This window comes from Maniola hyperantus, chromosome 1 (assembly GCF_902806685.2).
Source record: "Maniola hyperantus chromosome 1, iAphHyp1.2, whole genome shotgun sequence".
Classification (NCBI taxonomy): Eukaryota; Metazoa; Arthropoda; class Insecta; order Lepidoptera; family Nymphalidae; genus Maniola; species Maniola hyperantus.
Window position 1 is genome coordinate 4,519,359 of NC_048536.1, and position 13,767 is coordinate 4,533,125.

At 36.7% G+C, this 13,767-nt stretch overlaps 3 protein-coding genes and 1 long non-coding RNA gene across 4 annotated transcripts; 2 read left to right on the forward strand and 2 right to left on the reverse strand.

Annotated features, from left to right (window-relative positions):
* The first annotated feature begins 180 nt into the window (after positions 1–180).
* Positions 181–3,066, forward strand: LOC117984858 (uncharacterized). The gene is made up of 2 exons (XM_034971521.2): positions 181–627; positions 1,954–3,066. The coding sequence occupies exons 1-2, from the start codon at positions 329–331 to the stop codon at positions 2,840–2,842; spliced, it is 1,188 nt and encodes a 395-aa protein (XP_034827412.1). The 5' UTR covers positions 181–328; the 3' UTR covers positions 2,843–3,066.
* Positions 642–3,741, reverse strand: LOC117984875 (uncharacterized). The gene is made up of 2 exons (XR_011236847.1): positions 3,378–3,741; positions 642–1,582 (listed from the first exon to the last, which is right to left on the reverse strand). It is a non-coding gene; the product is annotated as an uncharacterized lncRNA (long non-coding RNA).
* Positions 3,742–4,835: 1,094 nt separating this feature from the next.
* Positions 4,836–9,915, forward strand: LOC117984849 (lipase 3-like). Its single transcript, XM_034971510.2, has 5 exons — positions 4,836–5,035; positions 5,925–6,123; positions 7,153–7,514; positions 8,562–8,720; positions 9,519–9,915. The coding sequence occupies exons 1-5, from the start codon at positions 4,904–4,906 to the stop codon at positions 9,897–9,899; spliced, it is 1,233 nt and encodes a 410-aa protein (XP_034827401.1). The 5' UTR covers positions 4,836–4,903; the 3' UTR covers positions 9,900–9,915.
* Positions 9,916–9,979: 64 nt separating this feature from the next.
* On the reverse strand, positions 9,980–12,954 carry LOC117984821 (uncharacterized). Its single transcript, XM_034971487.2, has 6 exons — positions 12,696–12,954; positions 12,135–12,257; positions 11,106–11,924; positions 10,823–10,952; positions 10,360–10,529; positions 9,980–10,025 (listed from the first exon to the last, which is right to left on the reverse strand). The coding sequence occupies exons 1-6, from the start codon at positions 12,915–12,917 to the stop codon at positions 9,996–9,998; spliced, it is 1,494 nt and encodes a 497-aa protein (XP_034827378.1). The 5' UTR covers positions 12,918–12,954; the 3' UTR covers positions 9,980–9,995.
* Positions 12,955–13,767: the final 813 nt, after the last annotated feature.

The window sequence follows — 13,767 nt, forward strand, 5'->3', positions numbered from 1 at the left end:
GAGGTGCAAAAAACCTAGAAGTTAGGACCTAGTTATATTTAAAAAATGCAAAATAGGCGCGAATTTTTGTTCGAGGCGCGAGCTTGGATCTTTGAATTTTTGAAAATAACGGCGGTAAATAAAAAAAGAGGTCTGCCCAGGTATTGAAAAATTGCGGCTAAACATTCAGTTGAGGGCCGAAACACATAACGCAAACTGCTTATTTTTGCGGCGCCGCAACGCCAAAATCGGCAGTTGCGTTGCCGCGTTGCGGCGTCGCGAAACAGGGCATTATGGTAGGGCAACCATTTTCTCGTGATTTTTGAGTGTGGATAGACGTCTCTCTGCGATGGATCGTAATAAACTTATTGCTTATTTGTTATTAAGAAGACATTATTCTATCTTAAAAATACGGCAAAGAAGATACTGGATACATCCATTAAGTAAGGGTATGAATCCAAATGGCGAGTTCTTTTCTAAAAAATACGAAGCATTAAAGATAGACGAAAAAAAATTTGTTGCCTACTTTAGAATGAGTATATCATCATTTGAAGAGCTATTAAGCGAGTTATCAAAATATATACAGAAGAAAAAAAATAAAGGAAGAAAACCAGTTACTGCTTTGGAAATGCTGGGCTTAACTTTAAGGTAAAACAAATAGGTTTCTTATTTTTTTTTATTGATGTTTATGGCACTCGGAATCAAATGTTTAGTTTTATTTGTACCCCTGGCTTTATACACCTGTGGTACTAGCGGGGTGTCGATAAAAATTTTGCATCACTAGTGTTCATGGTTTGGGGGTACCTAGTGGTACAAAGCCAGGTTCAAATGAAACAAGACAGAATCAAATTAAGCTTTTTGCATTATACAATTTTCTTACTTTAAGAATACTTTAATAGGCCTTAAAAAATGTAATGATCAATTTAAGAAAAATCAAACTCCTCATCTTGTGAAACATAGGAAGTAGCTGACGTTTCGTCCAGTAAAAATGGTGAATTTATTGGACGTTGTTGGTTTGATGATGAGGTAGTCCTCTGTTCAGTAATCGAACTTCCAGGAGTAGAAGTGTGGTAGCCACTCTGAACCGTATTATCGTATCTCATAGTTGAATATCCTTGATTGTAACCCTGATGCTGATATTCTTGATTATAGCCGTGATGTGTATTTTGATGAATTGAAGGTTGAAGAATGTCGGTTAATATTTGAAGCACCCGACTTTGAAATATCAATGTTTGATTCTCATTTAACGATTGTAGAGATGGTAAAATCCCCTTGAAAAAATGCAAATGTCTATTCTCCGGTGTTTTTAATATTGCCAATAAATCTTCTTCAATATCATCCTTATCATCTGCCTTTCGTTTTCGTGGTTGACTTTTATAACGAGGCAATGCCGTTATTTCATTCTCAATATCTCCTTCCGCTACGCATAAACTGGAATCAGTTGCATTTTGTGAAACCTTTTTCAAAAACTGTAATTGTTTATTCAAGTGATATTCTTTAATTTTTGCAGCTCCAGCTCCTGATCGATTGGCATCTTTTAGTTTTTTTTGATATTTAGCAAAATTATCTTTTATGGCCTTCCACTTCTTGACTAAATCATTACCTGCAACAAAAAACTTCACAAGTGAAAAATAGTAATAAAGACTAAAATTCCCTAGATTCCATTTATACTACATATAAAATTTGATATAACTTTCATAAGTACTTTCGGTCCATCCAATTTCATATAAATGGCTGGCCGCCGAAAAAGAATAATTTTCTGCTTTTTCTTGACTTAGGCAAGTTAAAAACTGATTGACTTTGCCTAGAACAACCATAATGTAAAATATTTATTGAGTACTTCTTTGAAAAACTACCTGTCTATCTTTGAAAATCTATTCCTTTAGCAACACTATTACCTGCGCGGTTTGAGTTTGATTATACCTACATTTGTATTATTTTATTATTTGCCTACTAATTATTATTTCATTTTAGATTTCTAGCAACCGGCAGTGACTTTAAAACCATGCATACGAATTACTTCCGAGGAGCAAGTACAATAGCAAAAATTGTAAGGACAGTTTGTCGCGCCATATGGAAACATCTATCAAGTCAAAATATACCTCCTATAACAAAACAGGTTCTAGAAGATGTCGCTATTGAGTTTGACAAGAAAGCAAATTTTCCTAACTGCATAGGAGCTCTTGATGGTAAACATGTCCGTATTACATGTCCTGCGCACAGTGGATCACTGTTTTACAATTATAAGGGCTATAATTCAATAGTTTTATTAGCTCTTGTAGATTCTAGATATAGATTCATTTTTGTCGATATAGGAGCGTATGGCAAGGAAAGTGACTCCACCGTTTTCCAGAACTCTAAACTTTATGATTTGATTATGACACGCAAATTACCTATTCCTGTACCAAAGCCTTTACCAGGTTCTCAAAATGAAACTCCATTTGTTTTTGTAGGAGATGAAGCATTCTCAATTTCGAATAACGTCATGCGCCCTTACTCAGGAAAACATTTGTCGGTACAACAAAGAGTTTACAATTATCGACTGAGTCGTGCCCGAAGATATGTCGAGTGCGCTTTTGGCATCCTAGCCAATAAATGGCGCATATTTCATCGATCTATGAATGTGCAATACGAATTTGCGACAGACATTATCAAGGCATGTTGTGTAATGCACAACTTTGTTTTGAATCGAGATGGAGTACAAGCGACCGATGACATTATCTTTGATGATTCTGATCTGCAAATGTTGCATTTGCCCACAGCAAATGAAAATAATTTAAGCCCACATCTAATACGGAATGATTTTTGTAATTACTTTTCCAGTGATGTTGGCGCCCTAAGTTGGCAATTAAACAAAATATGAATGTTCGTATACCTACTCAGTTCAAAATACAAATAATACCTTAATACATTTGATTCAAACTATTTAACATGTTGTGAACAAACATAAAAAAAGCATATATACGGTCGAACTGAGTAACCTCTTCCTTTTTTGAAGTCGGTTAAAAATGTGTATTTTATTTCTTTTCTTTCATTATTAATTATTTCACTGTTAAAATTTTCAATAAATGTGATTTACTTTTGTAAGATGTTTTATTTCTTATCTATGTACTTTTGAATAGTTTTGAATCAAGTGTCCACTCTACGACTATAAATGTTACTCTATGCACAAGAAACGTTTGAAGTGCAACCATTAAAATTATAGCTATCTCTTTCAATTGCGTTTTATTTCATATCTTTTGGTTTGCTAATCAGTAAAACTTGCAAATGTGTGCAGTTTTGGATTGCTGGGAGGTAATGATTTAAACACAGGAACAGATTTAAAACGTAAATTACTATGAACGTAACTTATCTTTAGTTTAAAATATCATTGCCTAAGACTATATGTTACTACTTACCCAGTTTTGATTTTTCGGTTGAGTTTTTTTCCTTGTAATCAACATAAACGATCTCACAAATGCTTTTCCATGCTTCTTGTTTTATAAATTTGTCTTTATAGGTTTCGTCACTAGTATCCCACAAACAACGGTGTTCCTGAACCGAAGATATAAACAGATCGACGTCAACGTCAGACATTTTAATTTTAAAACTGCTTCTCGGTTGACACGTGTTGTTTGCAAGAGTGTTAGAAACAAACTGCATCCTTGTCAACAAGTATGACGTCATAACGCTGGAATTCACGTCGTGCGTTGCGGCGCCGCACCGCTATAGCGCACTGCCGATTTCAGCGGCGCGGCGCCGCAACGCGCTTATGTGTTTCGGCCCTAAATCTGCGATGTAGGTATCTTCGTGGTCCATAGGTACTATCCATACGTACTAATATTGTATATTGTATAAGTGTGTCTATCTGTCTGTGTGTTGTTACCTTTTCAGTCCTCACGGCCTATCAGCTAAGCCGATTTTGACGAAATTTACAGAGATAGCTTGTATCCCGAAATGGAGATAGTCTACTTTTTATCCCGGAAAATTTACAGAAAATAAAATCCCGTGGGAACTCTACTCACGAGATTTGTAAAACCCCTTAGGCCTTTGATGCACTTGGGTGGAATATAATATCTAGAATTCAAAAATTTAATTAAGTACATAGATAATTGTAGGTAGTCTGTTTGGATATATTTTAGGTATTATTGTGACCTTTGATAATCTGTAATCACTGATGCATTGATAAAATAATAAGTAGGTAGTTACCTAAATATTATTAATAGTTTTATGATCGGTTTCGAACTTGAGAATAAAAAAGATAAAAATCGTATAATTTGTAGGTGTCAATTTTTATCATACCTTGTAATTATATATTATTTCGAAATGTTACTTAAATACCCTACACTCAGGGGCGTGCAGGTCATAGAGGCATAAATGCACTGCTTACCCCAGTTGTAATAGCTCAATGCATATTTTTCATTTTGACCTGCTAATGAACAGATTCCTAGCTAACAAATGCCTACCCTGGCTTCAAACCTGTGCACGCCACTGCCTACACTGATATAACAAGATTAATAATATGTAGTTGACCTTAACCCGTTTACTATAAAATATGACTAATAAACGAACACCTAGATCACCATCACAAAATAAAGTAGATACCTACATAAATCCTGCCAAATATCTGTAGGTATATGTTCCCTTACATGATAGTGATTGAATAATCCATATTCCAAAGCTTTTGGTATCTACGTAACGTAGATCGACCGTCGAGGTGACCAAATGATTGTGCCTAGTTCACGTTACAAACAAACAACAACAAACAAATTAGATACAGCTACCATTGGTACAGCTACTTACTGCACTTACCGTATTAGACAAGACCTTATCAGTTGCTAATCCGTCTTTGATAAACAATAGACATTGTTTTAAAATTTAACAGAAATGTTAGTATTGTTGTATCAAAGCATAAATAAACATCCGTGCCGAGTGTTTTACCAAAATGCCGAAAAAAAAGATGTTTTTAAACATTGTTTTGTTTATTTATGCATTAGGTTGTGTTAATTCGGTGCTAGCCACGGAAGGTATAAAAGAACTCTTTCAAAATATCAAGGAAGATGCTTCTTTGGATACTGTATGTATATAATCATAACACTACTTATAAAAAAATACAGTGAGGAATATATTACTTACTAGCTGATGCCCGCGACTTCGTACGCGTGGATTTAGATTTTTAAAAATCCCGTAGGAACTCTTTGATTTCCCGGGAAAAAAGTAGCCTATGTCACTCTCCAGGTCTTTATCTATACCCATGCGAAAAATCACGTCAATCCGTGGCACCGTTGCGACGTGATTGAAGGACAAACCAACAAACCAACAAACCAATTAACCAACAAACCAACAAACAAACACACTTTCGCATTTATAATAAGGGTACCTACTGATAGCATCTATTATCTAGGAGGATTACCTACTACTCGTGTGTAAGTCCCGCAAATTGCTATTGCGCTGGAACCATGTTTCATTAACATCGAAATGACGTCATTTTGACGACAGCCGAAATAAAAATATATACCATCAGCTCGAAAGTTCAGTCTAGTGTTGACGTCACTTCAATGGCGGCCACGCGCATTAGCAATTTGCGGAACTTATACCTAATTCCGAAATCATCATCTAAACCCAAAGACGCATTGCTGAACATGGATCTCGTCTCTCTTATCCTTTTCTGTGCCTTTTAATAGCACCGGTTTTTATTAATCCATTTGTCTGTCTGCTAGCTTTTCACGGCCCATCTGTTCAACCGATTTTGATGAAATTTGGTACAGAGATATCTTGTATTCCGCTTGTATTCCATAGACCATAGGCCATACTTTTTATCCTGGAAAATCAAAGAGTTCCAGCACTTCAGTTGCCCGAAAAATCAGTTAATTTGAATGCATCCTATATAGAACCAGCATGGTCTTATGAAATAGCACAAGATCGCATAGCCACTATGGCCTAAAAATATCTATCAAAACTTCTAGTTCACTCTGGCACGTAAGTACGGGTACCCATGTGAAATACATCGTGTCTACACAGAGGACAAGTATGTACTGGAGCTGCATAGAATACCTTACGGCAAATACAACACCAGCAGAAGCAACCGACCCGTGGTATTCTTGCAGCATGGCCTGCTATCATCGTCTGCTGAATGGGTGCTAATGGGCACTGATAAAGGATTGGGTAAGACAATTTCAAATATCCGGCAGATTTTTTCACAAAGGTTCGAGGTTTCTGTTAAAACAAAGCATTATGGACATACTAATGAGAGGTAGATTCGACATAAGTACCAATGGTGATCCTTTAGGACGCCTGAAAACTGCATGGGTCTCTACGTCACATCGTGTAGACCTTGATACTGTCACCCAAGGCCACTCGCTGTACCTAGATAAGTAATGCTGTAGGCTGCAGCCTTGAACAAATTAAGTACAGTACGCGGCAGAAAGTAATGTACATCGGCCTTTAAAATGACATTTCGGCTTTGTAGATCGTTGTCTCTGTCATTCATATGACGTTGTTGTTGCCTGACGTTGTTATGCCTATGTTACTTCCTGGTTATTCCGCTACTTGTCTGTGAAAGTCCCGTCAAAATAGGTTCAGCCGTTCCAAAGATTAGCCCGTTCGTTCAAACAGACAGATAGACAGACAGGCGGACAAAAATTTAAAAAACGTGTGATTTAGTTATGGTACAGTTCAAATAATCATAATGAGCTTAATATGAGGTAGTTATTTCGAAATTACAGACAGACACTTCAATTTTTAGGGTTCCGTACCTCAAAAGGAAAAACGGAACCCTTATAGGATCACTTTGTTGTCTGTCTGTCTGTCTGTCTGTCTTCGGTCTGTCAAGAAACCTACAGGGTACTTCCCGTTGACCTAGAATCATGAAATTTGGCAGGTAGGTGGATCTTATAGCTGGCATTAGGCGAAAAATCCGAAAACCGTGAATTTGTGGTTACATCACACAAATGTGATGTGTTTTATATGAAAGGGCTTTACCTGTGCATTCTAAAACAGATTTTTATTTATTTTTATGCGTCATAGTTTTTGAATTATCGTGCAAAATGTCGAAAAAATATGACTGTGGTACGGAACCCTCATTGCGCGAGCCTGACTCGCACTTGGCCGGTTTTATTTATTAAGTAGTATAGATTCTCTTTACCTACTTTTGTGGGGCTAGTCAAGATTTTAGCTAAATTATGACTATTTCAGGCTACATTCTAGCCGAAGCAGGCTACGACGTATGGATGGGTAACGCCAGAGGCAACACTTACTCGCGCAGGCACGTCAATATGAAACCATCTTCCTCTATATTTTGGAAGTTCAGCTGGCACGAGATCGGTTACTACGACCTCCCAGCTATGATCGACTACGTGATTGAAGAAACTGGTGTTAAGAAACTTCAGTACGTGGCCTTCTCTCAGGGTACAACAGCGTTTTGGGTGATGGCTTCGACTAGACCGGAGTACAATGACAAAATTATAGCGATGCAGGCTCTAGCTCCCGTTGCCTATGTTGGGAACATCAGAAGTCCTCTCGTTAGAGCAATTGCACCATTTACCAATTCTTTAGAAGTAAGTATGGCAGGTAACTTCAGTTAAGAAGAAAATATATCAGCTCGATGTAGGAAATCTTAATCATCTGTGGCTAATGTCCGTGTGCTATCTTACCATACCTTTAATTTTTTTTTCATCAGCTTATGTTACTTAATTTAGAGTCCGGCTAGCGAAAGAAGAGACTGGAAAAGCGCGGTTTTACAAAATATCAGTAGGTATGGCTGCCCCAAAATTAGTATGACAGATCTGGAATAACCTAATTTGATGCTTAGAATTACTTATTTTTATTTCTGTTCTATTTTTTTTTTTTTTTTTTATTCAGATACAGGTTAGCCCTTGGACTGCAATCTCACCTGGTGGTAAGTGACGATGCAGTCTAAGATGGTAGCGGGCTAACCTGGAACGGGTATGGCAGTTTTTAATAAGCCCATGCCCCTTTGGTTTCTACACGGCATCGTACCGGAACGCTAAATCGCTTGGCAGTACGACTTTGCCGTTAGGTTCAAATTAGGTGATTCCAGGTCTGTCATACTAATTTCAGAACTGCCTGTTCTACACTAATAGCACACTATCAGGTAGATCCGGTATTAGAAAGATAATCTGAACTAAATAAAGTTTATCAAACAAAAACAAGTATTAGATACCTAATATAGTAGGTACTTAAATAGCTGTTTTACTTGTCAAGTGTTCATAAATTTGAAGAGGAAAAGTCTACATAAATCGCTATCACAAGTGGGCTATATTAAATTGTGCTACTGTTTGAATAAAGTTCATTAGCACCTAACAAATAGATATATAGACTAGCTTATGCTCGCGACTTCGTCCACGTGGACTACACAAATTTCAAACCCTATTTCACTCCCTTAGGGGTGGAATTTTCAAAAATCCTTTCTTAGGGGATGCGTAGGTACGTCATAATCGCTATCTGCAGGCCAAATTTCAGCCCGATCCGTCCAGTAGTTTGAGCTGTGCGTTGATAGATCACTCAGACACCTTTTCTTTTTATACATTTAGATAAAGTTTAGGTTAGAGATAAATATTTTTTAAATAGAAAAAAATTTTCAGAGAATATTGCGTTTGATTGGCTCCAACGAGTTTATGGCAAACGGGTGGATCAATGATTTAGCAGGAAAAAAGCTGTGCATGGAGGAAGCAATCACCCAGTCTCTGTGCACCAACATATTGTTCCTCTTATGTGGATATAATGCTCAACAGTTGAATAGAGTAAGCTAGATACCTTTTTAGGGTTTTTTTAAAATACACAGCGCTTGGCTGCCTCATAAGAAAGCTCAAAGTCACTCAGCGGGCGAAGGAGAGAGCTATGCTTGGAGTTTCTCTACGTGATCAAATCAGAAATGAGGAGATCCGTAGGAGAACTAGAGTAACTGACATAGCTCAACGGATTGCGAAGTTGAAGTGGTAATGGGCAGGGAACATAGTTCGGAAAACCGATAGACGTTGGGGTCCTTAGGTGCTGGAATGGCGACTTCTCACCGGGAGGCGCAGCGTTGGAAGAGCCCCCACTAGATGGACGGACGACATCAGACGAGTCGCAGGGAGCCGCTGGATTCAGGTGGATCAAGGCCGTGGCGTGTGGAAGTCCGTATGTGCAGCAGTGGACGTCTATCGGTTGATGATGATGATGATGATGCTTGGTTGCAATCAGACCTGGTGGTAAGTGATGATGCAGCCTAAGATGGAGTGCGCTTTCCTAGAAGATGCCATTCACTTTTGACTTGAAGGTACCCATATTGAAAATTCTGATGCTGGAAGGGCGTTCCCTATCCTAGCGGTTCGAAGCGTTAGAAATGAGGAGGCAAATCGCTTCGTACATATCGTACAATCAATTTCGACTACTGAGCAAATCAGCTCTATCGTCATGATAGTATTTCAATTTGAAATTTGCCGGCTTGATTTCGCCAATTTTCAGAAAGCTGAGTACTTAGGTACATAGTTATATTGTTTCAATCACTGTGGTCCATACAGATACCTGACTTAATACTTTATGATGGCTTGTTCCAGACAATGCTTCCAGTAGTATTCGGCCACACACCAGCCGGTGCATCAACGAGACAAATGATCCATTTTGGACAGTTATATAAATCCAAAAAGTTCGCCAACTTCAACCACGGATGGCTCACAAACAAACGCACTTATGGTACATTTACACCACCGGCTTACAACTTGAGTGCAATAACTACACCTGTTTTCCTCCACTACGGCGACAATGACTGGCTTTCTTCCCCCGAAGATGTGAACTATTTATGGAGAGAAATAAAGTCCGTAATCGGCAAATACAGAGTGCCGCACCCTAAATTCAATCATTTAGACTTCATATTCGCTATTGATGCAAAAAAACTTATATACGATCGCATGATTAATATAATGGCTCGTTTAATTTAAATAAAAGATAATAATATTACATTTAATTTTCATTTTATTACCACTAAGACACCTACATCATACATACTTGTACAATTTTGTTGCAAAATATTAACGTTAGATGTATTTCACATCAGTCGTAGATACCTGGAAGGGAAATATAAAATTATTGAAAAAATATTTGTCCTTAAACTACTTAGTAAGTATCTAGAAGTTGGGAATAAAAAGATAGCAGCTATATTATCTTGGATATAGATCACGTACGTAATAGCACTGTACTCGGTGACGGCTAAGACTAGAAATTCCTACAGACTTTGAGGCCTAGTAAAAGTTGCGTGATAACAAAAAGTGGAAGTACTTTGATGTGAATTTGAAATCTTTGGTTACAAGAGAGGGAGAAAAATTAACTCCTCTACCAGAAGAACTAGAGTAAGTTCTAGGTTCTAATAGTACCTAATTAATTTTATCTCGTAATACTTACAAACTTACACGATAGTGAAGATCGGGAAGATAATGTAGAGCAAGAGGGCACGGATCTGCTTGCATGGACTTTTTGATAAGATGCATCTATCTCTACTTCTTTTGGATGGCGTTTCTTTTGATTCGCTATCGTAAGTTCTCTTTTTATGATTGCACCAAATGTTTTTTGTACTGAAAATAGAAAAAAATCTTTAAAACTCATTTTCTTCCATAAAACCTAAACGTATTTCCTTTGTGTGCAATATAGTTTTTGATTTCTTCTTAATTTTACCCACATCTTTGTGCAAATATTCAAGAAATGCGGGGCGGTAACTTAGCCCTGGGGCACATTGAATGTTGTTCTGTTGTTTGACTATGTTTCTATAATCACTTTACTCCGATTTTTCAACGCTATTCTCCGCCTTTAGTTTTAGATTTTATATCTTAATCAATAATTTATTACTTTACTACTTTATAGCAAATACCTGTTGACAAAATTTTAATTGGATCCTGTTGTTTCGTGCGATAATTATTCTCATCAACAAAATTTCCATCTTTTACTCTCGAACCGTTGGTTTTATGAAGAACTTGTAGCAACGACACATGCTTGAAATTCTGGAAATTCAATTGTTTTTCAGAAATTCTACGCTCGCGAAGCTGGGGTGGGCCAGCTAGTTAGTTATAGTATAATATTATAATTTTAAAGCATCATCCTTATATTAATTTCAAAATTTACAAAAAGGTTATGTGTAAGAACTTAACCCTTACCTCATGTTCGCAATTTTTTAAAGATATGATCATTTCGGAATCAATGACCTTAACACTTTCTTCTTTTTCACAGTACGATTCGTAAGGCATTGGGATCACAGAAGCACTGTTATCAGATTTAACCATTGTAAAATACGAAGGTGCAGAATTTCTCGTCATATTTTGAAGTTGAAGTTTTAGCGACATGTTCTCTGTTTTCAGCTGATTCAGTGCATCATTTTGCATATTATATTGTTGTTGTAAATAATCGAGATTATTTTTGTACGTATTGATTTCCTCGATATCTATATTGCAAGCATCGTTACCAAAATTCACTGTCTTGGCTCTGAACGATGTACATTTGCTTACCTTTGTGGTTAATTTAGATCTTCTTTTATTCGAAGTATCACTGGGTCTTACAGAATCTGTTTCGGTTGCCTTATCTTCACAACTACAGAGTTTTTGATGTTCTTTCAATTTTTTACAATCGACGGTGGATTCGTCATCGTCCTCGATTACACATCGCAAGTTATCAAGCGTTATTATTTTATTCAAATATTTTGTGTATGATTTCCAACAGTATGGCGCTTTTTCATTTAATTGAGTATTTAATAAAGGCGTTAAATTTTTTACCACGAGCGCTTGTTGCACTAGCTCCTGTTCCCACACCTTGGCCACGCTTTGCACACTTTCATTGCTACAACAGGCTCCTTCTAAATCATCATTTTTGGGGAAACTTATTTTGAAAATTCTTTGTGTAATAATTTTCCAAAACATTTTTATGCTTTTCAGAGCCTCTAAACATTTTTCACAGGGCCAATGACTCGTTTCAAACTCTTCCTATAAAAACGTAAGCAGGTATATTAAGATTTCATAATTTACCTATGCCGAAACTGTAACTTAATAAAGTTAATAATTTTAACACCTTAATTAATCAAGAAAAAGCTTTTATATATTTCACAAAATATTTTTTACAGTTAAGGCATCTATGTACCTAATTGTGATTCAAGTAAGTATTATAATTAATTAGATTAAAATATTAATGCTCACCTCTTCGAAATATTTCTCAAAATGCTCGTCATTTTTTAGACATTCTTTCATTGCATGGCAAGAATTGCAAATGCTTTCTAAGACAACTTTTGATTTGCAATTCGGATGGCATCTTGTCGTAGACTGCGAAAAGTTGTATCATTTTACTAAATTTAATTTTCACAAATTCCACTCTATAGTGAACACGAAGCAGTAAAGTCTGTTTACTAACATAGTATCGCTACCCAATTTGTGTTTATTATTTATATTCGCATTTTATTACAATAACCAAAAAAAAATATAGTATACTATTTTATTCTAGACATAGAAAATATTTATTCAAGAAACACGGTGAATAATAACACAAGAAAAGCCAAGAACAAGAAATTTAGAGCCTCAAATAGCTCAACCGGTAAAGGAGTGGACTGAAAACCAAAAGGTCGGTTCAAACCCTGCCCATTGCACTATTGTCGTACCTACTCCTAGCACAAGCTTGACGCTTAGTTGGAGAGGAAAGGGGAATATTAGTCATTTTCACATAATATTCTTTCTAAAAAATAAAAATAAATTCGAATCTTTTACCTTTTCACGATGTCTCCAAGTCATACTTCTGAAACAACTGATCACGATATGCACAGGGAGAACACCAATGGGCATATCGCTCTTTATCCAGTCCCTAATGTAGCGGTCCCGCGCCTCGATATCATGACTCCATGCTCTCACATCAAAGCAAGATTCATATGCCTTTAATTTTCCCTCGTTACGAGCCAACAGTTTCAGTTTCTTCTGGCCCGTATAAAACATTGAATTAAGTTTTTCATGTTAAGTAGGTAGGTATCCTTTATTAACTATTCATACATGTATTATAAATGGGTATGCAGTTTCAGCTTGCAAATTTTAGTGTAGTAAGAAATTTATGTTCACAAATTGAATTTTTTTGGTTTAAGGTTTTCTAAACCTCGAAATTTTGAGTCAAAAGCCTTCAAAGCATTAAAGACGAAGTCCAAAACTGAGTCCAAAACATGTCCAAACCACAGTGATGTGGCTAGTATCATAACTCTATGCCAAAACCTGATTAGAAACCAAATTGACATATAGTCCGTACAAAATGACTTCTCACGCGCCTTAATTTTTATGGGCATGTCAAGAGTACGGTTCACAAAACTGTAACTGGACAATTTTTGTACATCCATACTTCCATACTCCATACTAATATTATAAATGCGAAAGTGTGTCTGTCTGTCTGTCCGTCTGTCCGTCTGTCTGTCTGTCTGTCTGTCTGCTAGCTTCTCACGGCCCAACAGTTTGACCGATTTCGATGAAATTTGGTACAAAGTTAGCTCACATCCCGGGGGAGGCCATAGGCTTTTTAGGACTTTTTATCCCAGAAAATTAAAGAGTTCCCACGGGATTTTAACAAAATCTAAATCCACGCGGACGAAGTCGCGGGAATCATCTAGTTAAATATATTTTGAAAAAATCGGGGGAAACATTACCACACATTACTGTCGATATCATAGACTTATGATAGAGATAACCTATCTCTATGGAGATAACCACATCACTGGTCGATATAGACTTCAAAACAATTGTATTCCATTCAGTGAGTTTTATACAAAGCCATAGATATCAATTATTTATTCAAATAATGACA

Excerpts from the sequence above, each read along its gene's own strand:
- LOC117984858 (XM_034971521.2), top strand. The coding sequence starts at position 329 with ATGGATCGTAATAAACTTATTGCTTATTTGTTATTAAGAAGACATTAT. Across the intron at positions 628-1,953 it reads ATGCTGGGCTTAACTTTAAG|ATTTCTAGCAACCGGCAGTG; the intron begins GTAAAACAAATA and ends ATTTCATTTTAG.
- LOC117984849 (XM_034971510.2), top strand. The coding sequence starts at position 4,904 with ATGCCGAAAAAAAAGATGTTTTTAAACATTGTTTTGTTTATTTATGCA. Across the intron at positions 7,515-8,561 it reads CATTTACCAATTCTTTAGAA|AGAATATTGCGTTTGATTGG; the intron begins GTAAGTATGGCA and ends AAAAATTTTCAG. Across the intron at positions 8,721-9,518 it reads ATGCTCAACAGTTGAATAGA|ACAATGCTTCCAGTAGTATT; the intron begins GTAAGCTAGATA and ends GGCTTGTTCCAG.
- LOC117984821 (XM_034971487.2), bottom strand. The coding sequence starts at position 12,917 with ATGTTTTATACGGGCCAGAAGAAACTGAAACTGTTGGCTCGTAACGAG. Across the intron at positions 12,258-12,695 it reads CTTGGAGACATCGTGAAAAG|TCTACGACAAGATGCCATCC; the intron begins GTAAAAGATTCG and ends AACTTTTCGCAG. Across the intron at positions 10,953-11,105 it reads TAAAAAATTGCGAACATGAG|AATTTCAAGCATGTGTCGTT; the intron begins GTAAGGGTTAAG and ends TTGAATTTCCAG.